The sequence below is a fragment of the Sminthopsis crassicaudata genome, chromosome 3 (assembly GCF_048593235.1).
Source record: "Sminthopsis crassicaudata isolate SCR6 chromosome 3, ASM4859323v1, whole genome shotgun sequence".
Taxonomy (NCBI): Eukaryota; Metazoa; Chordata; class Mammalia; order Dasyuromorphia; family Dasyuridae; genus Sminthopsis; species Sminthopsis crassicaudata.
The window spans coordinates 332,286,692-332,312,479 of record NC_133619.1 but is presented as its reverse complement, the minus strand read 5'-3'; the positions used below and the strand labels follow the sequence as shown (position 1 = coordinate 332,312,479).

The 25,788-nt window shown below is 35.9% G+C and overlaps 1 protein-coding gene across 10 annotated transcripts in view; it reads left to right on the top strand.

Moving 5' to 3' along the window:
* MYLK (myosin light chain kinase) overlaps positions 1-25,788 on the top strand; it is a 424,364-nt gene that overhangs the window by 377,358 nt on the left and 21,218 nt on the right. For all 10 annotated transcript variants that reach the window (XM_074301410.1, XM_074301411.1, XM_074301413.1 and 7 more), the window contains 3 exons: positions 4,755-4,972; positions 11,591-11,714; positions 25,054-25,206. In XM_074301410.1, the coding sequence (XP_074157511.1) occupies positions 4,755-4,972; positions 11,591-11,714; positions 25,054-25,206 (495 nt within the window). The remainder of the gene's footprint in view (positions 1-4,754; positions 4,973-11,590; positions 11,715-25,053; positions 25,207-25,788) is intronic.

Sequence of the window (25,788 nt, the reverse complement as noted above, 5' to 3'; positions counted from 1 at the left end):
AGATTATAGGACACACAGGATCAGAAAGCAAGTAAGCATCTGAGGCAGGATTCAAACACTGGTCTTCCTTATTCTAAGACTGGTGCTTAACCCACTATACTATCTCGGAAGTGCTTGTTAAGTTTCAGTGGTTCCTTAATGACTGGAACAAGATGTTTTATACTATGTGGTAACTCAAGGCAATTTCAATAGACTTGGATGGAAAGAGCCATCCACATCCAGAGAGAGAACTAAGGAGACTGAATGTGAATCAAACCATAGTATTTTCATCTTTTTAGTGTTTGCTTGCGTTTTCTTCTTTCTCATGTTTTTTTTTTTTTCCCTTTTGATCTGATTTTTTTTTTTGCACAGCATGATGAATACAGAAATGTGTTCAGAAGAATTGCACATCTTTAACTTCTATAGTATTGCTTAATGTTTTGGGGAGAGAATGGGGGAAAGGGAGGAAGAAAAATTTAGAACACAAAGTTTTGCAAAGGTGAATTTTGAAAACTATCGTTGCATGTATTTAGAAAAATAAAATACTATTTTAAAAAAGATACTTTATAAATTCTAAAACATGTCCAGTAGGATGATAATGATGATAATAATAATTAATATATATATAACTTTTACTATGTGCTAAGTTCTTTACAATTATTGTTTCATTTAATTCTCACAACCACCCTGGGAAATAGGTATTATTATTACCCTCATTTTACAAATAAAGAAACTGAATCAGATATAGTTTACATGGCTTGCCCAGCATCACACAGCTTTTAAATATCTTACATTAGATTTAAACTCAGATCTTCCTGACACCAGATCTATTTAGTACACTACTATTATGTCATGGTGTTAACTGTTCTATGTAGACAATAGGTCAGTAGCTTATAGATAAATTTTTTTTTCTGATTGAGGAAGAGATAAATGCTAAGATGACTTCACAACACCTCGGCTGTCATCTGAGGCTAGTCACATTCATCCTTCTGGTCCCAGTTTATCAGAATACCTGTGATAATAGAAAATCCAGATCATTGCATTGGCTTGGTTCCATGAATTAATCTTCCATATTCTGTTGCTTCCGGTCTGTTGGGTATCCATCTGAAAATACAGTAGACATTATATTCTTTTTTTCCTTATATAATCAGTAGAGGTAGAATCTCTGTAATCTGACTAAAGAAGAGATTTTCCAGTAGGGATTAAGAACAGATATGTTGAATGCCAAATAGTTCCTGCTTAAGTATGGAAATATAAGCTGAGAAGAAAATGGGAAGGTCAGTAGCTAAATTCTGTGGGAATTTTTTTGTTCTCTGTATTCTTAGCGTCTAGCTTAGTGAGTGACAGATGGTAGGCAATTAACATTTGTAGATTGATTTAGGATAGGGATTATGATCTCATTCATATGGGAATCTCCCAGGTCAGGAAACTCCTTCCATGCCTGTAAGTCAATACCTCTCTGTGAATTTTTAATTTTATAGAATTGTTTAAAACACCTCAAGGGCAAGTAACTAAGTCACTAAAAGTGACAGCCAGTGGGTGTTAGAGGTAGGACTTCAACTTTTGTCTTCCTGACTTTGAGGTCAATTCTTTGTTGTTATTCAGTCCAACTCTTCGTGATGCCATGGACCAAACCCTTCCATCCTCCAAAGTCTGTGTAAGTTCATTCTCATTGTTGTCCAAAGAACTCCAAAAGTCTTCTCCAGCACCACAATTCAAAAGTGTAAGTTCATTCTCATTCTGGACCTTTGTTGGTGAGATGATGTCTCTGCTATGTATGCTGTCCAGATTTGCCATATCTTTCTTTCCAAGGAGCAAGGGTCTTTTAATTTCATGGCTACAGTCACCATCTGCATTGATCTTTGACTCCCAAGAATAGGAAATTTGACACTGCTTCCATATCTTCTCCTTCTATTGGTCAGGGAGTAGTGGGACTAATTACCAGTATCTTAGGTTGTTGTTGTTGTTGTTGTTGTTGTTGTTGTTTTAATGTTAAGCTTCTAGCTGGCTTTCACCCTCTCTTCTAAGAGGCTTCTTACATTTTCACTTTCTGCCATCACAATGATATCATCTGAATGTTTCAGATTGTTGATATTTATTCTGGCAACCTTAATACTGGCTTTTGAGTCATCCAGGCTGGCATTTCACATAATGTACTCTGCCTATAAGTTAAATAAATAAGGTGTTTCATATTCAGTTCAAACTGTTGCTTCTTGGTCCACAAACAGGTTCCTCAGGAGAAAAGTAAGATCATCTGACACTTCCATCTCTTTGAGGACTTGCCACATTTTGTTACTCTCTGTATATACACCAAAGGCATCAACTACACAGCCCAAAACACTATCAAGAATAACTTGAACTGGATTCAAATAGAATTGAGAAGTACTTAATAGAATAAACAAACATACAAAAAAAAAAACCAAAACCCATAACATTATACATCAAAAGTAAGTCAATATACAGTTCATAAGGATTCTTAAGTAAATGGAATGGCCTCCATTTCTAGTTGAAAAGAGGGATCTGCTGATTCAGTTCCAATTGATCAATGATGGACAGAAGCAGCTATACCCAGAGAAAGAACACTGGGAAATGAATGTGGACTACTTGCATTTTTGTTTTTCTTCCCAGGTTATTTTTACCTTCTGAATCCAATTTTTCTTGTGCAGCAAGAGAATTGTATGGTTCTGCACACATATATTGTATCTAGGATATACTTTAACATATTTAGCATGTATGAGACTGCCTGCCATCTAGGGGAGGGGGTGGAGGGAGGGAAGGGAAAAGTTGGAACAGAAGTGAGTGCAAGGGACAATGTTGTAAAAATTACCCATGCATGTGTTCTGTCAATAAAAAGCTATAATTTAAAAAAAAAAAAAAAAAAAAAAAAAAAAAAAAAAGGGAAGCTGATGAACGGAAAAAAAAAAAAAAATACCAGACTCAGAGAGAAGTTTTTGAAGCTTTACATGGTCAATAAAAGGATGCTTGAATCTGCTTCCAGAAAAAAAAGAGGGATCTGACTTATTCTCAGACTATGGATAAGTTTTGCATTTACAGATATAAGGAGGGGAAGACAGCTTAGGTCAGGGGTCTCAAACTATAGCCAGCAGAACAGATGTGGCCTTCTGAGGACATTTATGCGGCCCGCTGGGTTATAGCAAATGGGCTGAGGGGCAGAGACAGAGCATGAGCTTTTGTTTTACTATAGTTCAGCCTCTCCACAGTCTGAAGGACAGTGAACTGACCCCCTATTTAAAAAGTTTGAGGACCACTGGCTTATTGCTTTACCTCTGGCAGATGATGCTTATAATGAAGAATTGACTAAAGATGGATACAGTATAGTTACCATAGTCCAAGATAGAGATTCAGAAATTTGAGTTTAGGAAGAGTAATCAAATTTTGAGGGATTACATAAAACTAAACAAATTCCTTTTATATGCTACTGACAATTCAACTGGGGGACACTAGATTGGATGTCCCTTTCTCTTTTCTAAAACATTTTTATGCAAGTAAAATCAGGCAGCATAGTAAAGAGAATAGAGAATTAGCTTTTAATTGATCAATTAATAAGTAGGTATTTATTAAGTACCTACAATGTGCCAGACATTGTACTGAGTAGATAATGAGGAAGAATTATACAACCCCTGGTCACAAGGGAGGTTTCATTTAAATGAAAGAAACATGTTTATATGTAAATGTATGTAAATATATCATAACTATAATATGAATAAATTGAAATATATACACATATACAATATATAAATTGAGGGTAAATTAGAAGGAAGAGCATAATAATTGGGGGGGGAATCAGAAAAAGTTGCATGCAGAAAATGATTTAAAGCTACATCTTAAAGGAGAGAAGGAACCTGGATTTAAGTCCCATCTCTGACACATACCAACACACATTGGCTATGTAATCTTCAAAGCAACTCTAATATTATAAAGTTCAGAAAGGTATCAACTTGCATTGGTAGAACTTCCTCATCTAAGAGTTTGTTTATAGCAGTGAAATCACTCCTAGTCCTATCCTAAAATCAGCTTTAAGTGACCATTAAATTCAACCTTAAAATGGAAATAGTAATAAATAAATATTAACAACAGGTGTGAAAAGTACAAAAACAGTCCTCTCTGCCTTGATGGTGGTGGTAGTTTGGGAATCATATCGATTATAGACAGGTTATTTGCTTCTGAATCTTCGGGTCCCCCCCCCTTTTTTTAAACAAGCTGAGAAAGGTACCTCCATTGCCTCCAACCAATAGTAATTACAAAAAAATAAATAAAACTTGTCTCAAGGTGAGAATTGCCCTCCTTAGGACAGACTAGGAATATCCTCACAAGGACCCAAAATACCTTCCTACCGCTTAAAAAACATTCAGCACATCTTAGTCACTGTTCAAAGCACAGGTTCCATTGCCCTCTATGCGGGCTTCCTGATTTGCACTCCCTAATATTCCTTCCCCATATTCTGACCCTTCTTAGTTCATGATCAAAATACCTCTTCTGTATCTTTTCAACCCAAACTTCTCTCTATTCTTCAAATGTTGTGAAAACTCAGTGTGTCTTAGTAATCAAGTCTTTTCCCAGGAATGGAAAACCTCAGTGGGTGCCAGAAGTGATGGGTAGAGGCTGTTTTTGCTTTCTTTGTATTCTTAACATTTAACACAACTTTTAGTACATAGAGTACACTTAATAAGCCTTTGTTAAGACTGATTGAAGATCTAATCTCTCCTTTGATCTTTCTATTTTCTTCTTTTCCCATAATGACTCTCCATTTCCAGAGTATCTGGGGGCGAGTTATTTGAGCGGATCATCGATGAGGACTTTGAGTTGACTGAACGGGAGTGTATTAAGTACATGAAACAGATTTCGGAAGGTGTGGAGTATATACACAAGCAGGGTATTGTCCACCTTGACCTTAAGCCTGAGAACATCATGTGTGTCAACAAGACTGGGACTAGGATCAAGCTCATTGACTTTGGACTGGCCAGGAAACTAGGTAATAATAAACATTCTTTCTTTTTTGTTTGTTTGTTTGATCTCAGATGACTATTTTTTAAAAGTGGAGAATAATGAATAGGTAGGATGAAAAATTGAAGCATAATCAACTTTTGGTTTAATTAACTCATTTTATGAATTCTTATGTAAATTGTTTGCTGAGAATGATTAATCCTAGTTAGACAACTCTTTCTCCCATCTCCATCTTCAACTGCACTTTAGCATCCTCCTGGGTTACCATATTTCTTGCTTTCAATCAACCTGTGAAATATTGTTTTTATGTATGCCTGTTACAAATTTTGTTAAATGGACTTTGTTTATAATCCTTAAGTGAAAAAATTTGCCCTATTATTTGAATCTTAAATATCAGGAAACCTATAAGAAAGGTATTTGATATCATAATAACCTGTCTGCCCATCCTAATTATCCCCACCCACCCCTACCATTTTATTTTATTTTTTCAACAAACAATATTTATTGAATATATACTATATAAAATAACATTTGAGGGATACAGAAATGTGTAGACAGGATAGCCACTTATTTTAGATAATGTCTTTATTTTCTCTCACTTAGTCTGTTTTCTATGAATATTCTTCCCAGAGTTACATAACAAAAAGACTGTGAGACTGTACTCAAAAAGGGATCATAGGATCATAGAATTATTTTTAATAATATTTTATCTTTCCAAATACATGTACATCTTTACATTAACATTCATTTTGCAAATGTGTTCTAAATTTTTCTCTCTCCTTCCCTTACCTCCCCTCTCCCCAAGACAGCAAGCAATTTGATATAGGTTAAATATGGACATATTTCCATATTTGTCAATTATATAATTATTTTTAAATAATTTTTTTTGATCTCCAAATTTTTTCTCTCTTTCACTTTCCCCCCTCCTTGAGAGAGTTAGCATTTGATATGTTATATATGTTTAATATCATATAAGACATATTACCATATTAGTCATGCTGTGACAAAAGACACAGTCCCAAAGTTTTTTTTTAAAAGCAGTGTTTTTTTGCACTTGTTTTACTTATATTGGATTGCTTGCTGTCTGGGGTGGGAGAAGAGGGAAGGAGAGGAGAAAAATTTGGAATACAAGGTTTTACAAAGGTGAATGATGAAAACTATTTTTGCATGTATTTCAAAAAATAAAAAGCTATTAAAATTTTAAAAAGCAAAAAAGATACAGAAAGTGAAAAGTAGTTTGCTTCAATCTGCATTCAGGCTCTACCAGTTCTTTATCTGGAGATCATAAAATTATTGATATAGAGGAACCTTAAATCTAGACCAGAGGTATCCAACTGTGACCCATAATACTCCCAAGTTTGACCTGAATCAGATTAAAATATAATTAGGAAATATTTAACAAAACAAATAAATTTTAAAAAGTAGATATATTATTTTTAAACCTCACAGATCCTTAGGTATGCTTTACAGGCTCCATTTCTATTTGAATTTGACACTACAGATATAGACTAATTTCTTCATTTTTTTACTAATTTTTTATCATTTTACAAATGAGGAAACAGTGACCTAGAGGCTACTGCCTCAGGATTACACAAATAGTGAGCTGCAAAGTCAAGACTTGAACAATTTTTCTTATACGCACTACCCTATTTCTTTCTTTCTTTCTTTCTTTCTTTCTTTCTTTCTTTCTTTCTTTCTTTCTTTCTTTCTTTCTTTCTTTCTTTCTTTCTTTCTTTCTTTTTTTATAACCAACTTCATTTGGGTAGAATCTTTTGCCCGTAACTTTTTTAAAAATTAACTTTATAATTATAATAATTTTTTGACAGTACATACGCATGAGTAATTTTTTTTTATAGCATTATCCCTTGGACTCACTTCTTTTTCGAATTTTTTTCTCCCTCCTTCTACCCCCTCCCCTAGATGACAGGCAATGTGTGACGTGTTATGTGTGTTACAGTATATCCTAGATATTCCTAGATACAATATATGTGTGTAAAACCGAGTTTCTTGTTGCATGGTAAGAATTGAATTTAGAAGGTAAAAGTGACCTGGGTAGAAAGACAATAGTGCAAACAGTTTATACTCAATTCCCAGTGTTCCTTCTCTGGGTATAGCTGATTCTGTCCATCATTGATCAACTGGATCCGAATTAGATCTTCTCTTTGTTGAAGATATCCACTTCCATCAGAATACATCTTCATACAGTATTGTTCTTGAAGTGCACTACCCTATTTCTAAGCAAAAAAGGAGATCACAAGCTGGGAGAAAAGGAAGAAAGATACGGGCATGTTAATGTTTGTAATGGACAGCTCTCTGTATCCTTAGATACTAGATAATGAAAAGTTGACTCTAAGAAGGACCTTTTTTAGGAGCAATTAGATGTTGCAGTAGAGAGAGTCCCAGGCCTCGAGTCAGGAAGATTCATTTTTCTGAGTTTGAATCTGGCCTCAGATACTTCCTAGCTATTTGACCGTGGGCAAGTCACTTAACCCTGCTTGCCTCAGTTTTCTCATCTATAAAATGATCTAGAGAGGGAAATGGCAAATCACTCCAGTATCTTTGCCAAGAAAACCCCAAATGAAGTCACAAAAAGTTGAGCATAACTGAAGTGACTAAAGAAGAACAAAGGTCCCTTTCTTCTGGAGTGAATTTGAAATTATGAAAGAAATTAAGGGACTTAATAATAATAAAGCTGTAGGGGAGTCAAGCCAATGTCTATTTCATAGGATCTTAGTGCTAGAGCTTATAGAGTTTAGTTATAGAGCTTAGTGCTAGAGTGATAGAGACCTCAGACGCCAATTGATCAGAACTCTTCATTTTTAAAAATGTGCTTTTCTTTCTGTTCACAGTGAAGAGTCATTACTATGAGTTCTCTAACAGCAATGAAATCAGTGGTTCAGTACCAAAAAAGAATTATATGGAATAAAACTCAGGGTTTTTTTTTTTTTTAAATACATCCATTAAGATAGTAGTTAGAGTAGACTCCTAGGTCCCCTACAGCTCTTAAGAATTTATATTTCTATATTCTCAGTCCCATAAAAGCATCTTCAGTTATAAGAAAAGTACAGCTGTGCTCATTGCAGTGACAATTAATTGGCTAGTAGCCCTTCTGGCTTGTAGGAGCAGTTAGGAGTCATGACCAAGAAAATTGAGGTAGAAATCACCTCCTGAGAAAACATACTACAAAAGTAATTCAGGAAGGGGAGGTACAACTTTTCATTGTATTTATCTGAGGCTTGGAGAATTAATTAATTTAAAGCTGGAACAAAGGCTTAAATTGAAATAAGAATGTAAAGGATGTCTGGGGAGTGATAATAGCTAACATTTATATTTTACTTCTAGATTTTCAGAGTGCTCTTGAAATAGGTGCTGTTATCATCTCCATTTTACAGATGAAGAAACTGAGACAGAGCATGGTTAAGTGATTTGTCCAGGGTTGTACAGTCAACATTTGAGGCCAAATTTGATTCCAGGCAGGTCTTCCTGCCTCCAGGTCCTTATCTTTATCCACTTTCTGGGAAGATCTTCCCAACAATGAAATATTAGAAGAGATGAGCCAGATTTCTTCCCTCCTACTCTTCCCAGCTTTCTTGTACAATCCATCTTCCTTCACTCCTTAGGAGAGGTTGGCAATTCCCCCAATGCACACCTCCTCTGCCTCCTCTTTTCTGCCAGCTGAGTATCCCGACCTTTCTGTTGTCATTTAATGTAAATAATTATCTTCCTTCATGAATTTATGCCTTAATGTGAAGCCTACCATAAGGAGAACAGAAGGAATGCCATAAAAAGCCGACAGCTTTGAAAGCTACAGGTTTGACTTACAGATTTTGAAGAAAAAGAAAATTGTATATAACAAGAATCTACTGTTCTGTGAATAATTTGGGTTTTTTTTCCCCCTGTTCTACTAAGTATATGGAAATACACATTTATTTTGTTTTTATAAAGCAACTGAATGTCCTAATGCATAGAGTGTTGAATTTGGGAGTGAGAAAAACCTAAACTCAAAATTCTTTGCTGCAAAAATACTTCACAGCAAATCACTTAACCACTCTCAACCTCAGTTTCCTCACATGCCAAATAAGAATAATAACAGCACCAACTCAGGATTATTGTGAGCCAAATACATATGAAGTTGTTTTGCACTTTAATTTTATTATCTTTAATTCATATTAGTCATGTCCACCTTTTTATGACTACAAATTTATGGGGTTTTCTTGGCAGGGATACCAGAGTGATTTGCCATTTCCATCTCCATTTCATTTTACAAATGAGTCTCACTGACTCCAAACCTGGTACTCTATTAACTGTACCACCTAGCTACCCCCAAACTTTTAAACAGTATGCAAATTCTAGCTATAAGTTGTTATGTGGTTGTAATTGGCAGTACTAATTCTGTTTTTTTTTTTTTTTTTTATCAGATTTATTTTTTATTGATTTAGGGTCATAAAGACAGTAACCAAAAATCACTCCTTGCTCCTTGAGGCATGTGTCAGCTCTACCATGGCTAACTCATATAATTTCTTTTTTTTATTATTATTATTGACAGAACATATGCATGAGTAATTTTTCAACATTGACCCTTGCAAACATTTCTGTTCCAACTTTTCCCTTCCTTCCCTCCACCCCCTCCCTAGATGGCAGGCAGTCTCATATATATTAAAAATGTTAAAGTATATCTTAAGTACAATATATGTGTACATATTTATACAATTCTCTTATTGCACAAGAAAAATCAGCAGTAATAAAGATAAAAATAATCTGGGAAGAAAAAGAAAAATGCAAGCAAACAACAACAGAAAGAGTGTAAGTACTATGTTGTGGTCCACACTCATTTCCCAGTGTTCTTTCTCTGGGTATAGCTGGGTTCTGTTCATCACTAATCAATTGGAATTGAATTGGATCCTCTCATTGCTAAAGATAGCCACTTCCATCAGAATTGATCATCATGTAGTATTGTTGTTGAAGTGTATAATAATCTCCTGGTCCTGCTCATTGTACTCAGCATCAGTTCATCTAAGTCTCTCCAAACCTCTCTGAAATCATCCTGCTGGTCATTTCTTACAAAAACAATAGTATTCCATAACATTCATATACCACAATTTATTCAGCCATTCTCCAGTTGATAGGCATCCACTCAGTTTACAGTTTCTGGCCATTACAAAGAGGGCCGCCACAAACATTCTTGCACATACAGGTCCCTTTCCCTTTAAGATGCCCATTGGTAGCACTGCTAGATCAAAGGGTATGCACAGTTTAATAACTTTTTGGGCATAATTCCAGATTGTTCTCCAGAATGGTTGCATCCATTCACAATTCCACCAACAATGCATCAGTGTCCCAGTTTTTCCCCTATCCCCTCCAACATTCATCATTATCTTTTCCTGTCATCTTAGCCAATCTGACAGGTGTGTAGTGGTATCTCAGAGTTGTCTTAATTTGTACTTCTCTGATCAATAATGATTTAAAACAATTTTTCATATGAGTGGAAATAGTTTAAATGTCATCATCTGAAAATTGTTCATATCCTTTGACTATTTATCAATTGGAGAATGGCTTGATTTCTTATAAACTAGAGTCAATTCTCTATATTTTGGGAATGAGACCTTTATCAGAACCTTTAACTGTAAAAATGTTTTCCCAATTTATTGCTTCCCTTCTAATCTTGTCTGCATTAGTTTTGTTTTTACAAAAGCTTTTTAACTTGATAGAATCAAAATTTTCTATTTTGTAATCAATAATGATCTCTAGTTCTCCTTTGGTCTGAGAGGTAAACTATCCTATGTTCCTCTAATTTATTTATAATCTCAATCTTTATGCCTAGATCATGAACCCATTTTGATCTTATCTTGGTGTATGGTATTAAGTGTGGGTCAATGCCTAGTTTCTGCCATATTAATTTCCAATTTTCCCAGCAGTTTTTGTCAATGAATTCTTATCCCAAAAGCCAGGGTCTTTGGGTTTGTCAAATACTAGATTATTGTTCCCCCAGTGCACACCTCCTCTGCCTCCTCTTTTCTGCCAGCTGGGTATCCTGACCTTTCTGTTGTCATTTAATGTAAATAATTATCTTCATTCCTAAATTTATGCTTTAATGTTAACCTAATCTATTCCACTGATCAACTAGTCTATTTCTTAGCCAATACCAAATGGTTTTGGTGACTGCTGCTTTATAATATAGTTTTAGGCCTGGTACAGCTAGGCCACCTTCATTTGATTTTTTTTTTTCCATTAGTTCCCTTGAAATTCTTGCCCCTTTTGTTCTTTCAGATGAATTTTGTTGTTATTTTTTCTAGGTCATTAAAATAGTTTCTTGGGAGTCTGATTGGTATAGCACTAAATAAATAGATTAGTTTAGGAATATTGTCATCTTTATTGTATTTGCTCGACTTATCCAAAAGCACTTGATATTTTTTCAATTGGTTAGATCTGACTTTGTGTGGCAAGTGTTTTGTAGTTTTGCTCATGTGGTTCCTGGGCAGTACTAATTCTAAGTATATTTTCAATATATATTTGTTTCTCACTGACCATCTTATATTGGGAATCCCTTCTCTTTATGGTACCCAGTGCAGTCCATCAATACTGACATTTAGCACATGCTGCTGAGAATACTACTGAAGAGTGACCCCCTCTCTCCCTTGTGTTGCAGAGAACGCAGGCTCCCTGAAGGTCCTCTTTGGCACCCCTGAGTTCGTTGCCCCTGAAGTGATCAACTATGAGCCAATTGGCTACGCCACAGACATGTGGAGCATTGGAGTCATCTGCTACATCCTGTGAGTCCTGGGGGCCAAGAGTGGGCGCTGGCGAGGATGAGGTTTCTGAAAGATGGTTGACATTGATATTAGCTCATTGAGCAGCTTCCCCTTCATGAGCAGGATGGTGACTCGCTGCCCAATACCACCTAAGTAGAAACAGGAGCAGGGATTGGCTTAAAGTTCCTGTCCAGCCCTTCAGCCCATTCAGTGACTGGATGTTAACTCCCGCATGCCAGCCTCAGCTAGTTCTCATTTTACATATGACAAAACCGAGAAAATAAATTCATAGAAGTGCTGAGTACGTGGCAGAATATGATTAGCTGGTGCTCATCCTCTGACTCCAAATCAAGAGCACAACATCAAGAGCACTTAAAGAAGAAGTTTTAGAAGAAAGGGTGAAAGTGTAAAGGAGAAGGAAGCAAGGGAAGCTCCTGATTTGAATTAGAATGCTTGGTAAATATTGTTGTTTTGAATATGATCCATATGAAACCAGGAATCACCAGTTAAAATCTTTTTGACCAAGGCCAGATCACTACATCAAAGATTGATTCCTTTCTTTTTAGACAGACTCTAGTGACAACCTTGATTAGCTTTCTCATAATGAATCCTTATGCCATTGTGATAAAAAAGGGTTACAGTGAAAAAATAGGGGATGGCTTTGGGTTGTAACATATCTCCACTACCAGGGGAAAGAAAAAAAAAATCAAGAGCATGAAGCATTTCTTTTTATATCATTTATTTCTGAATATTTCTCTCTTCTTCTATGTAATGAGCCTTATTTTGTGACAAAGTTTTTTTTTTTTTTTTTAAATTTAGCAAAACCAGCTAACACATTGATCAGGTCTAGCTTTATTTGCAACAGTCCACGCCCATGATCCCCTAGCTCTTCAAGGAAAGGAAGGAAATAGATTTTCTAAGAACGTCTTTGTATATAACTGACAGCACATTATTCTCCTGAGGGTGCATCTCATCTGTGTTTTCGATGTCCTGTTGAAGCATCCAGCAGGGAGCCATATGAGAGGAAGGGTCAGTTAATAAAAGCTCTCAGTGATGAGAAAGTAGAAGTTCAGAATAAATGTCTTCAGTATAAGGGGAGGAATCAGGCAACAGGAAACAATGAAATAATTCATATAGAAAGATGTGAGATGCAAATAAGCATGTGAAAAAATAAACTTCACTTTTTTAGAAAGCAGTTTACTAGGATGGACCAGAAGTGTAGAATTTCCCTTTCAGGGAAGTTTCATTCCCTGTTTTATAAGTTTCATTCCTTAGTTATAAATTCAGAAGATTGAGTCAATTTGTCAAATGTTTTTTTTTTTTTTTTTTTTTTTTTTTTTTTTTTTTTGTAGAGTGATTTATTTTATTTTATTTTTTTTAATTTAATTTTTATTTTATTTTATAATTAAAACTTTTTTTTTGACAGTACATATGCATGGGTAATTTTTTACAACATTATCCCTTGCACTTACTTCTATTCAGATTTTTTCCCTTCCTCCTCAACCTCCTCCCCCAGATGGCAAGCAGTCTTATACATGTTAAATATATTACAGTATATTCTAGAAACAATATATGTGTGTAGAACCGAATTTTTGTTGCACAGGAAGAATTGGATTCAGAAGGTAAAAATAACAGTTTACACTCATTTCCCAGTGTTCCTTTTCTGGATGTAGCTGATTCTGTCCATCATTAATCAATTGGAATTGGATTAGCTCTTCTCTATGTTGAAGATATCCACTTCCATCAGAATACATCCTCGTACAGTATCATTGTTGAAGTGTATAATGATCTTCTGGTTCTGCTCGTTTCACTTAGCATCAGTTGATGTAAGTCTCTCCAAGCCTCTCTGTATTTCTCCTGTTGGTCATTTCTTACAGAACAATAATATTCCATAACATTCATATACCATAATTTACCCAACCATTCTCCAGTTGATGGGCATCCATTCATCTTCCAGCTTCTAGCCACTATGAAAAGGGCTGCCACAAACATTTTGGCACATACAGGTCCCTTTCCCTTCTTTAGTATTTCCTTGGGATATAAGCCCAGTAGTAGTATGGCTGGGTCAAAGGGTATGCATATTTTGATAACTTTTTGGGCATAATTCCAGATTGCTCTCCAGAATGGTTGGATTCTTTCACAACTCCACCAACAATGCATCAGTGTCCCAGTTTTCCCACAGCCCCTCCAACATTCATCATTATTTGTTCCTGTCATCTTAGCCAATCTGACAGGTGTGTAATGATACCTCAGAGTTGTCTTAATTTGCATTTCTCTGATCAGTAGTGATTTGCAAATGTTTCTTTAAGATTTAATATATGCAAGACATTCTAGTAGGCCTTGAAGTCACCTAAGATTCTGGCAATTTGTATTTGAAATAGCTTCTCCAGATGCTCATAGACTTCCTCTACAGTGGTACTATGGGATGAATCTTATATATTTACAGTCAGAATACCTAAATTCATCTACTCTGCCACTTGTTTCCTGTGTAACCTTCAGACCTTAATTTCCTCAATTTTAAAATGTGAAAGTTGGATGAGATAACAATGCTCCTTTTAGCTCTAAAATCTAGAATTCATTGTTTCATGCAAAAACACAATTCTTTATTAAAATAATCAAATATAAACATCAATCAGTTACAAATAAAACTTTTCTTAAAATATGAGCTACATAGTTAAAGAAAATACAAAGAAATGTTGCACTCAGGGTATAACTAAATGCCTTTTCCATTAGTTATAAGATAAGCCTTGTCCTTTGCAGTGAGCAAAATACCTCCTTTCCTTCAAGTCATCTCAAGACTAAGCCCAAATCTCTCTGCTAAATGTTCTCAGCTTTGGTTTCTTTGATAAGTTTTGCATCAAAAGTTAAAAGTAGCTGTTTTCATCTGTGTGAAGCTTCTCACCAGCTTTTGATTGTCTAGATAGAGAGATCTGACTTTGTTCAGTGAAGAGTAACTAGGTGACACAATGAATAGACTGTGGGCCCTGGAGTCGTGAAGCCCATAGTTCAAATCCAACCTGAAATATTTACTCACTGTGGGACCCTGGGCACATCTCAGTTTCTCCACCTAACATTAGCACCTACTTCGCAGAGTTGTTGGGATGACAGTGAGATAATATTTGTAAAGTTCTGATGAAAAAAAAAAAATTGCCTCCTTAGCACTTCCAAAAGGTTTTTGGAATGCTGCATTCATTAGATAGATAGGAAAAATACCTTATGATCTATTTCAGCTTTTGTTTCCATGAAACTCATTTCCTGATCAAAAGGGACTTTCTCAATTACTTAACTTCTTTGCTCCAAAGGCCTTCTTTCCCTCTTGATTTGTATCCATCAAACACCAGAATCAGATCAAGTATAAACTTGTTTCTGTCATACAGAGCTTCTTTCTTTTAAAAGAAAGTCATAAATCCAAGATGATTGAAACATAACTTTCAAAAACACATTAAATGTAAATGCCTTTTTGAAGCACTTTTAAACAAAGAGGGAAAGTGGTCTTTCCCCTGACTCCAGGCCTGCCTAAGGCTATAGGAAAAATTACTTGGAAGCTGCTTCCTCTTCTCCAGGTTTGTCAACCCTCTCCTACCCTACTTATCAGCATTTCTAAGTGTCCAGGATGATTTCTGGGAACTAATGGATTATGAAATAGAAAGCCTTAAAAATAGGTCTTTAGGTCTCCCCATAGAAATCACCCACCTTTCTCTCTTCACTCTGCAATCACTAAATACAGTATTATTGGAGCTGTGGATTGATATAACCAATTGGAAAAGCAATTTGGAATTATGCTAATAAAATAAATAAAATGATACCTCCTTTGACTTAGTTATTGATAAAACAATAGACTGCCCGTGCATCAAAATATTTATAGCAGCTTTTTTTATAACAACAATTTTTTAAAAACTGGAAACAAAGCACATGCCCATGGATTGGGGAATTGCTAAAGATATTGTGGTACATGAATGTAATGGAGTATTATCTTTAAATAGAGGTAATAATTACACTTGCCTCCTAGTGTGACTCTGAACAAGCTGCCTCATTATCATTCACCCATTTCATCCCTGGTAAAATGGTCATAATTATACTGTTAGTAACTATCTCAAAGGATAGTTGTGAAGAGAGTACTTTCTAATCTTTAAAACCTTAACTAGATGGTACAGAGATCAGAAAAGACCCAAGTTTGAATCCTGTCTAAAATCCTTATTAGCTATTGGGGCAAGTCACTTAATTTATCTTGGTTTCAGTTTCTTTGTAAAATGGGGGTGATAATAGTACCTATTTCATGGGCTTGTTTTGAGGATCAAATGAGATAACAAGTCTTACAAGTGCTTTATGATACAAAACTTACAAAAATCAATTTTGAAAAGTATATTTGGAAAAAAATAATATTGGGGGAAAAGTGCTAGCTATTATTATTATATAAAATGTTAGCTTTAAAATTTTATCTTTTTATATCATTTTCATTTCCTTAATGAGGAGATATCTCTTTTCCCATTTAACCCTCAAAAATTTATCCTTGATAACCAAAAAAAAAAAAAAAAAAATTAAAGGAAAACAGGAAAAAGTTTCAGCAAAAGTAAGACTATATCAAAAAGCTAGCAATATATGTAGCATTCTCCATCATTCTCACTGCACTTCTGCAAAGATGAGACAGAGGTGGAAGGGGGTCATCACTGATTGTTTTGTAAATTTAGAGGGGACACAGCAAGGGTGACATTGCTGTGCCCTTTTGTGACTCAGTCCAAACGACTTCATTTTGTTTTGTGAGGAGGACATAGATGATATTTCCTTGTCCAATGGTGCCCAAGGGAAGATAAAAGAGTAGGGTGAGACCCAAGTGAGGGGGTAGAAGGGAGAGGAGGGGAGGTCCAGGAGCCAGGGCATTTCTGTCCAATTTGATTGTAAGAAGAAGGCAATCAAAGTTCCATGCCATAGGGATAAGAACGTGGAGGCCCAGTCAAACTCAAGGAAAGCTTTGAGAGCTGCAGTTCCAGCAATTAAGATGTCTCTTTGCTGGGATACAGTTCCTAATTAGGAAATGAGGTTTGCAGCCTGGGACCTTTCAGCATTCCAAAACAAGAATGTTTGTTTTTCTAAGCTCTAGTAGAGGGTTGTGTGGTTTTATTTTTTTAATCATTTCCTTTTTATATCAAATGGAAAATTAAAAAACAAAGGAAAATAAGTGAGTGAGGTTTAAGCCATAAAGGGTTTGGGTTTCCTTTTGCTTTGCATGAGCAAAATCCCTGTTGCTGCTTTGAAAGACTTTCTGATGGGTCCAAAAACTGACACACATACCTAAGTGTCACCATCATGCTGTTTAGCATGTTTAGCAACCTTTGCAGGGTTGGAAATGACCACAAGAGTGGTTCTTGTTTCCTTGTTTTACTGATACACTCCGGGAAACTTGAACATAAAAGCTGCCCCAATTCTCTTTAAGATAAACCTTTGCAAGGCAGAGATTCTGGTGATCTTAGAATATAGAAGCAAACTGTGGGTCTGGATTCCTGAGCAGAATCAATCTGTTTATATGAATATTTATAGAACAAAGGCCAGAGGCAGCATGGGATAGTGAATAAGAAGGTAGCCTTGTAGTCAGGAAAACACAATTTAAATCCACCTCACTTTGGAGGAACTCTTTACTTTGGAACTCTGCTCATTATCCCTGGGACCCAAGCAACCCTTCAAGATTATAGATCACTGGGTTTCTTCACCAGGGGTTCCTCACACCAGTATAATCAGATGTCTCACAGGACTTTAAAAAAACTGGAAGGGACATTGCACAGGAGGGAATTCTTGCATTCTTTTCTGACCCAATCAACATTTCTTCATTTTTCTTTGTGACTGGATCAGCCCTGAATGTTGCCCATTGGGCCATAGGGGAATGAAATAAACCAGGCTGTTCATCCGATTCAAATGGAAGGAAGAGTTATTTGTGTGAAAGATCTTCTTCCAGTCCATTCCACAGCCAGAAAAAATGTCTGCCTCTCCGTGGTGTGGTAGAAAGAGTACTAGATTTAGGTTCAAGTCCCAGCTTTCTCATTTATTGTGTGACTGTGGGTAACCACTTAACCACTCTCTGTGCTGTAGCTGTGAAATGAGGATAATAATTCCTGTAACACCCCATGGGGTTTTTGGAAAGGAAAGTGTTTTTTACAATAGAAAGTGCTGTGGAATCTGAACTACTGTTATTTTCATATGCCATGGACCCTAGCTGTGGCTGTCCCATACTAAACATGACTCTCCTTACTCATCTCAAGGTCTGTCTGCCAAGACCATGACAGACACAGCCTACTTTCTACTTTAAGGTAGTTTCCATATAAAGCTGACTTATATAAAAGATTAGGTTGAGGGAATAAATTACATGCAGTATGAGAACTCTTTCCTGCTTGATATGTATGTCCAAAGCACATAGAGGTGATATCAGTTGTCTATGGTTATATAAGTAGGGAGTGAAAATTATAGATAGGAGTTAAGTCTTCCCAACTTTAAGCCCAACCCTCAATCTATTATAACCTACTGCTTCTATAAAGCATAGATAGAGTTTGTGCAAAAACTTTAGCCACTAATATAGAAATATGTTTTACATGATATCACATGCATATAGATATCAAATTGCTTGTCTTCTCAAAGAAGTGGGAGGGATAAGAGGAAAAGAGTATTCAGAGTATTCAAACATTTTTAATAGCATTTTAGTTTTCAGATATATGGAAAGATAATTTTCTTTTTTTTGTATTTCTTTTTTTAATTAATTTTTTAATTATAACATTTTTTGACAGTACATATGCATAGGTAATTACATTATCCCTTGCACTCCCTTCTGTTCTGAATTTTCCCTTCCTTCCCTCCATCCCCTCCCCTAGATGGCAGGCAGTCCCATACATATTAAATATGTTATAGTATCACCTAGATACAATATATGTGTGCAAAACCAATTTTTTTTTTTTTTTTTTTTTGCAAACGAAGAATTGGATTCAGAAGGTAAAAATAACCTGGGAAGAAAAACAAAAAATGCAAACAGTTTACACTCATTTCCCAGTGTTCCTTCTCTGGGTGTAGCTGATTCTGTCCATTGTTGATCAATTGGAACAGAATTAGATCTTTTCTATGTTGAAGATATCCACTTCCATCAGAGTACATCCTCATATAGTATTGTTGTTGAAGTGTATAATGATCTCCTAGTTCTGCTCATTTCACTCAGCATCAGTTCATGTAAGTCTCTCCAAGCCTCTCTGTATTCATCCTGCTAGTCATTTCTTACAGAATAATATTCCATAACATTCATATACCACAATTTACCCAACCATTCTCCAATTGATGGACATCCATTCATCTTCCAGTTTCTGGCCACTACGAAAAGGGCTGCCACAAACATTTTGACACATACAGGTCCCTTTCCCTTCTTTAGTATGTCTTTGGGCTATAAGCCCAGTAGTAGCACTGCTGGATCAAAAGGTGTGCACAATTTGATGACTTTTGGGGCATAATTCCAGATTGCTCTCCAGAGCATCTTGCATTCTCCAGAATGGTTGGATTCTTTAACAATTCCACCAACAATGCATCAGTATCCCAGTTTTCCCACATCCCCTCCAACATTCATCATTATTTGTTCCTGTCATCTTAGCCAATCTGACAGGTGTGTAGTGGTATCTCAGAGTTGTCTTAATTTGCATTTCTCTGATCAATAATGATTTGGAACACTCAGAAAGATAATTTTCAACATTCACCTTTGCAAAACCTTTTGTTCCAAATTTTTCTCCCTCTCCTATGCTAACGTTCCCAAGACACCAAGCAATCCAGTATAAGTTAAAACACATTTCATATCTGTCATTCTGTATAAAAATAAGATGGAAAAAACATCATAAGGGAAAAAAAAAACAAGTAAACAAACAGCAACAACAACAAAGGTAAAAATATTTTGCTTTGATTCACATTCAATCTCCATACTGCTCTCTGGATGCAGATGGATCTTTCCATCACAAATCTACTGGAATTGCCTCAAATCACCTCATTGTTGAAAAGAACTAAGTTCATCACAGTTGATTATGATATAATCTTGTTTCTGTGTACAGCGTTCTCTTGGTTCTGCTCACTTCATTCAACATGAGTTCATGTAAGTCTCTCCAAATCACTCTGCTCATCATTTCTTACAGAACAATAATATTCCATAACATTCTTATACCATAACTTATTCAGCCATTTCCCATTTGAGGACACCACTCAACTTCCAGATCCTTTCCACTATAAAAAGAGCTGCTATAAACATTTTGGCACATCTAGGTCCTTTTCCCTCTTTTATGATCTCTCTTGTGTATACACCCAGTAGAGACACTAGTGGATCAAAGGGTATACACAGGTTTATAGTCCTTTGGCAAAGGAATTCAAATTTTTAAAAAAATGAATGTTTATATATTGGATTTAACATATTTCTACCATGTTTAACATATATTGGACTACTTGCCATTTAGGGGAAAGGGGGGAACTAGAACACAAGGTTTAGTAAGGGCTAATGTTGCAGAATTATCCATGCATATGTTTTGAAAAATAAAAAAAAAACTTTAATAAAAAATAAATGTTTAAAAAAATTTTACGTGTGATTGGAAAATATTTAGTGATAATAATTAAAAATAATCCCTTAATCACTTTAGCTGTTGTATCTAACCTACACAGAGCTGCCTTCTCTTAAAAATAAAATAACATTCAGATACTTTGAAATCCACAAGTTTTATGAAACATGACAATATGCGTAGGCAGAAGCCAGTTTCTGCAGTTCTTGTGTGTTGCCCACAGTCTGATAGAGAGTGCCTTTTATCACAGAGCAGCTGCAATTTTAAAATAGTCAACAAGGGCTAATTCCTATTTTCGTTCTTCCCTCAGTTTTTATCCCAAAGGGCCTGAATGAGACTCTGCAAGAGTCTATCAGCTGGTTCTAGTCGCCTCCTGGTGGTTTTGAGCTGGAAAATACAAGTTGGACTTGGCTCACATGAAATGCTAAACCTCATCCCCAGGTTCAAGCATGTTTGAGGATAAGCAGACCCTTGCAGTGAATTCTCCAAATTATTATCCTCCAGCTCTCCTACCACACACAACCTTAGAAAAAGTCTCTAAATGTTAAAAGATAAAATAATCTCCATAAGATTCCCTTTAAAAGCAAACTCCCCTGACATATATAAATTAGGGTTCAATTCACCAAAAAATTGTATTTTCCTTTTTTAGGGATATTTTCTCTGGCTAAAAGTTAGGCACAGCTGTAAATAAATAGTTACCCCAAAGAGTAAGGCCAATGGTAGAAACTCATTCAAGAAGGATTTGACTTATGAACTATGATGATAAATACATAATGAGAGATTTAAATGTAGGTAGGTAAGTTTGACTTTTCCTGATTTCTCAAATGGGGGAAGAGGTGGGAGAAAAAATGGATGCAGACCTGAAAATAAAATAAAATTGAATTAAAAAGAAATGTGTGGTTAGAAATATTTGAATTCATATTGAACAAGTATTATATTTTCTTACACTCTGTCCCACTAATGCTCTGAGAGGAGCACTTACTATTCTTGTCTGAACTTGCCTGCCAATTTTTATATTCCTTTATTTAAGGAGTTATATTCATTTCTCAATAATGAATGAAAGCAATTGTATAAATTATCCAGAAGTCATTTGTATTTGGCTTTGGTGGAGGGCATTATGTGATTATTTTTCAGATCACTTTCCTAATTACATTTGACTCAGGTGATGAGTCTATATTCTCTTAAGTACATGAATAGATGATACAAGAGAAGATGTCCTAAAAGTTTTGCAGTTCAGTGGCAAGGGCAAATGAATTTGGAATTAAACAGTGAGATATGAAAAAGCTACATGCAGATAGCTAGTCTTATAAGCTGAGCTTCTCAGGGTATTTTCATGGATTAATCTGGTTTCATACCATGTTTGGGAGATTAGAATTATCTTTCTTTTTTACATGATCTGGATAATAACAAGATGACTGTAATTCAATTCAGTTAATTCAAAAAGAATTTATTAAGTGACTATTCTGTGCTGGTTGCTGTGCCAAGAAATAGGATTACAATGATAAAATGAAACATTCTCTGCTCTCTACACATGTAAATAAATGCAAAATATATACCGAATAATTTCTGGAAATAGATTACATATCTAATATGGAAGGCAGTTTGTTAATATTAAAACCCAAGTACTTGCAGTATAGTGACTGTATAGCTTCATATTGTTTTCCAAAATGGTAGGTTTAGTTCACCACTCCATCCATAGTATATATATATATATATATAAGAATTTCCCATAGATCCTGAATATTTGACAGACTATTATTATAGAAATATCACTGGAAGATTTTTCTTTTTTTTTTTTATTATATATATATTTTTTATAATATTATCCCTTGTATTCATTTTTCCAAATTATCCCCCCCTCCCTCTATTCCCTCCCCCCGATGACAGGCAATCCCATACATTTTACATGTGTTACAATATAGTCTAGGTACAATACATGTGTGTGAATATCATTTTCTTGTTGCACAATAAACATTAGATTCCAAAGGTACATGCAACCTGGGCAGACAGATATTAGTGCTAACAATTTACATTCACTTCCCAGTGTTTCCTCTCTGGGTGTAGCTACCTCTGTCCATCATTGATCAACTGGAAGTGAGTTGGTTTTTCTTTATGTTGAAGATTTCCACTTCCATCAGAATACATCCTCACACAGTATTGTTGTTGAAGTGTACAGTGATCTTCTGGTTCTGCTCATTTCTCTCAGCATCAGTTGATGTAAGTCTCTCCAGGCCTCTCTGTATTCCTCCTGCTGGTCATTTCTTACAGAGCAATAATATTCCATAACCTTCATATACCATAATTTACCCAACCATTCTCCAATTGATGGACATCCATTCATCTTCCAGTTTCTAGCTACTACAAAAAGAGCTGCCACAAACATTTTGGCACATATATGTCTCTTTCCGCTCTTTAGTATTTCTTTGGGATATAATCCCAGTAGTAGCGCTGCTGGGTCAAAGGGTATGCACAGTTTGATAACTTTTTGGGCATAGTTCCAGATTGCTCTCCAGAATGGCTGGATTCTTTCGCAACTCCACCAGCAATGTATTAGTGTCCCAGTTTCCCCACATCCCCTCCAACATTCATCATTATTTGTTCCTGTCATCTTAGCCAATCTGACAGGTGTGTAGTGGTATCTCAGAGTTGTCTTAATTTGCATTTCTCTGATCAGTATTGATTTGGAACACTCTTTCATGTGAGTGGATATAGTTTCAATTTCTGGAAGATTTTTCTTAATAAGCTATATTCTTTCTAATTATAACTGCATTGGTTTTGCTTGTACAAAAGCATTTCAATTTTATGTAATTCTTTGTTCATGGAAATGTTTGTGTTTGTTGATGATTGTTAAGTTCCCAATAAAAAAAGAAAAAAAAGCATAAAAGACCATTAGAATAAGAATTCCAAAAAGCAAAATTAAGTGGTATAACAGCATAGGGTTGAGATTTATTTACATATTATAGAATAAATTCAATTCTTAGTATTTTTGCTTTACAGAAATGCTTTTAAGGATAAGATATAAAACAGACATACAGATTGATAGATAGACAGACAGATAGATAGATAGATGATAGTGAATTTTAAGATTTCTAGGAGGAAAACATTTCACAGAAATGGAGACATCATACTAGGCCATTTCTAGATCTTTTCCCATTCAGAGACACTGAGGTTCTACCTGGAAGTTACCCTGCCTCTTTCTGCTTTTTCAGAATTGCTTCACTTTACCACCCTCTTTGTACTCTTTATAGCAAAAAAAATCAGTTGAGCAAAGCTGATCATCAAAGTGACCACATCAGACAGAGGATGCAGGGTTCTGTGCTTTGGAGGTTTTCCAGTCACTGATACAAATTATCCATTTAAAACTCTGATTGGGGGGAAAGAAGGGAGATATGTTTATGCCTTCAAAGCTATATCCCTTTACTCTTCTTTCTCCTGATGATAAGTAACCAAGATAATGGAAGCCCAACTGGTATGTTTATCCATTTCTTGTCTCCTTCAGGTATTATTTATGACTCTTGGGAGTTCTGTGACAATTTTGTAGGATGCCCTCAGCCTGTTTTGAGGCCTTCTCCTGTGAACATTAACTGTGCTGATATGTCATATTTATTGGTCTGGATGGAAGAGAGTTGAAATTCCCAATTAACATTTATTAGGTTTTTAACCAGGAGTTTGCTGATAAATTTTTAGTAATCAGCTCTCAGAGAGAGGAAAGGGAAGGGTGTGCATATGATATTATATTTTAGTTTAATGTATATTATTAACATTTTTCTCATCACTTTTTTTAACCTAAGTAAACAACAAAACAATAAATCAAGTCTTCATTTGTAGCAGTTCTGTAGTATAAAAATCTCATGTTGAAAACTTAATTGGCTCCCACAATGGCTCCAGCACACCCATCATTCCTATTGAGTTACAGATCATATAGTGAAAGAGCACCTTTCCCTACCACCCCCTGCAGCCTGCTTCTTTTGCACTCTGAAATTTAACACAATGTGCCATTGCAGCCACAGGAGTGTCATCTGTGTTGACTCCTGGTGCCCCCTGTCCCTTCCCCATCTTCCACAATAGAGTTCTAGTAAATACCTCCCAACTAGCCTATATCGTATGAACTCCTCCCCCCACTCCTGCCCATATCAGTCACTGAGGTGGTCATAGTCTCTATTCCTTTATCTCACTTCCACTGCACTCCTTCCCCTCCTTCCACTTTCCCTTTAAGATGTCATTTGGAGTCTATGAATCTTCACACAATATAGGATATCCACCCCAAGAATCTACCCATCATCAAGTAGACCACACTATTCTTTTCTGCTCCTTTCCTTATCCCATGTAGGCTGTATTTTGGGAAAACAGATCTGTGACCAAAACCTGGGGAAAGATTAGGGCTGTGGGAAAAGGAGGACCAGACCCATGATGGATAGCAGATTCTTTTTTGTTTTAGCTTCCTTTTTTTAAAGCAATACACTTAGTGGAACAAAACATTCATTTCCATCCATTTATCAGATATTTATGGCTCAAGCACTATACTGTATTCTGGGAATACAACTACAAAGACTGAAACAATTCTTAATCCTTTTCAGCAATGGGGGGAAAGTGCTTAGTGGGAGAGTGAATGTAATGTCTGAAATCTCCCTACCTTATTTATGTTCTGGGGCACTGTAACTTGAGTGAGCCTGGTTCCACCACCTTTTTAGGTTGTTGCAATCATAAATCCTTCTCCCTTTTTCCCTAGCCCACTGCCCTGGCTGGGAAGGTGCCCGTTTCCTCCCTGCTCAGCTGTGCTCTCTGTATTTCCTTCTCTCCAGGGTCAGTGGACTTTCCCCTTTCATGGGTGACAATGACAACGAGACCTTAGCAAATGTTACCTCGGCCACCTGGGACTTTGATGACGAAGCATTTGATGAAATTTCTGAGGATGCCAAGGACTTTATCAGCAACTTACTGAAAAAGGACATGAAGTAAAGCCTTGGGATTCACGAGTTTTTGCTTTCCTGGGTGTGGCGGGGAGGGGGGGGGCGGAGAGGAGATTTGGAATAGAAAAAGGAGAGGCTTCTCCCTCACTGCCCCTCCTCTTCAGCTTCCTGAAGGCCTCACACTGTTGCAGTGGTTTATGGAAACAGAGAAGGGACTGTGGGTGAGGAGGAGACCCTGATTATGTGTCTGTATGTGTAGCCAAAGGGAAAGGGAAGACAGCCTTAGCCTCAGTACAATATCAGATAGGAAATACCGAAGAGTACAGTCTAGATTTAACGGTCAAGAGGAAAGTTGAAGCATTTTGGAGTTCTTAATCTTGGACAGTCTGGAGAAGCCATAATGCTGATAAATACATAAAACATAAGATATATAGGATTACAAAGGAAATCAATTAAATTAAAATATGGTTATCCAAATATATTTGTTTAAAGGGGAAAAAAAAAAAAAAACAAGGTTATGAATACCTGAAATAGCTATGTAATGAACAGCTCTGTGGTGAAATGGAATAAGTCTTGATCTTGGAATCAATCAGATGTGAGTTTGAATTGCAGTTCTACTAGTAATTT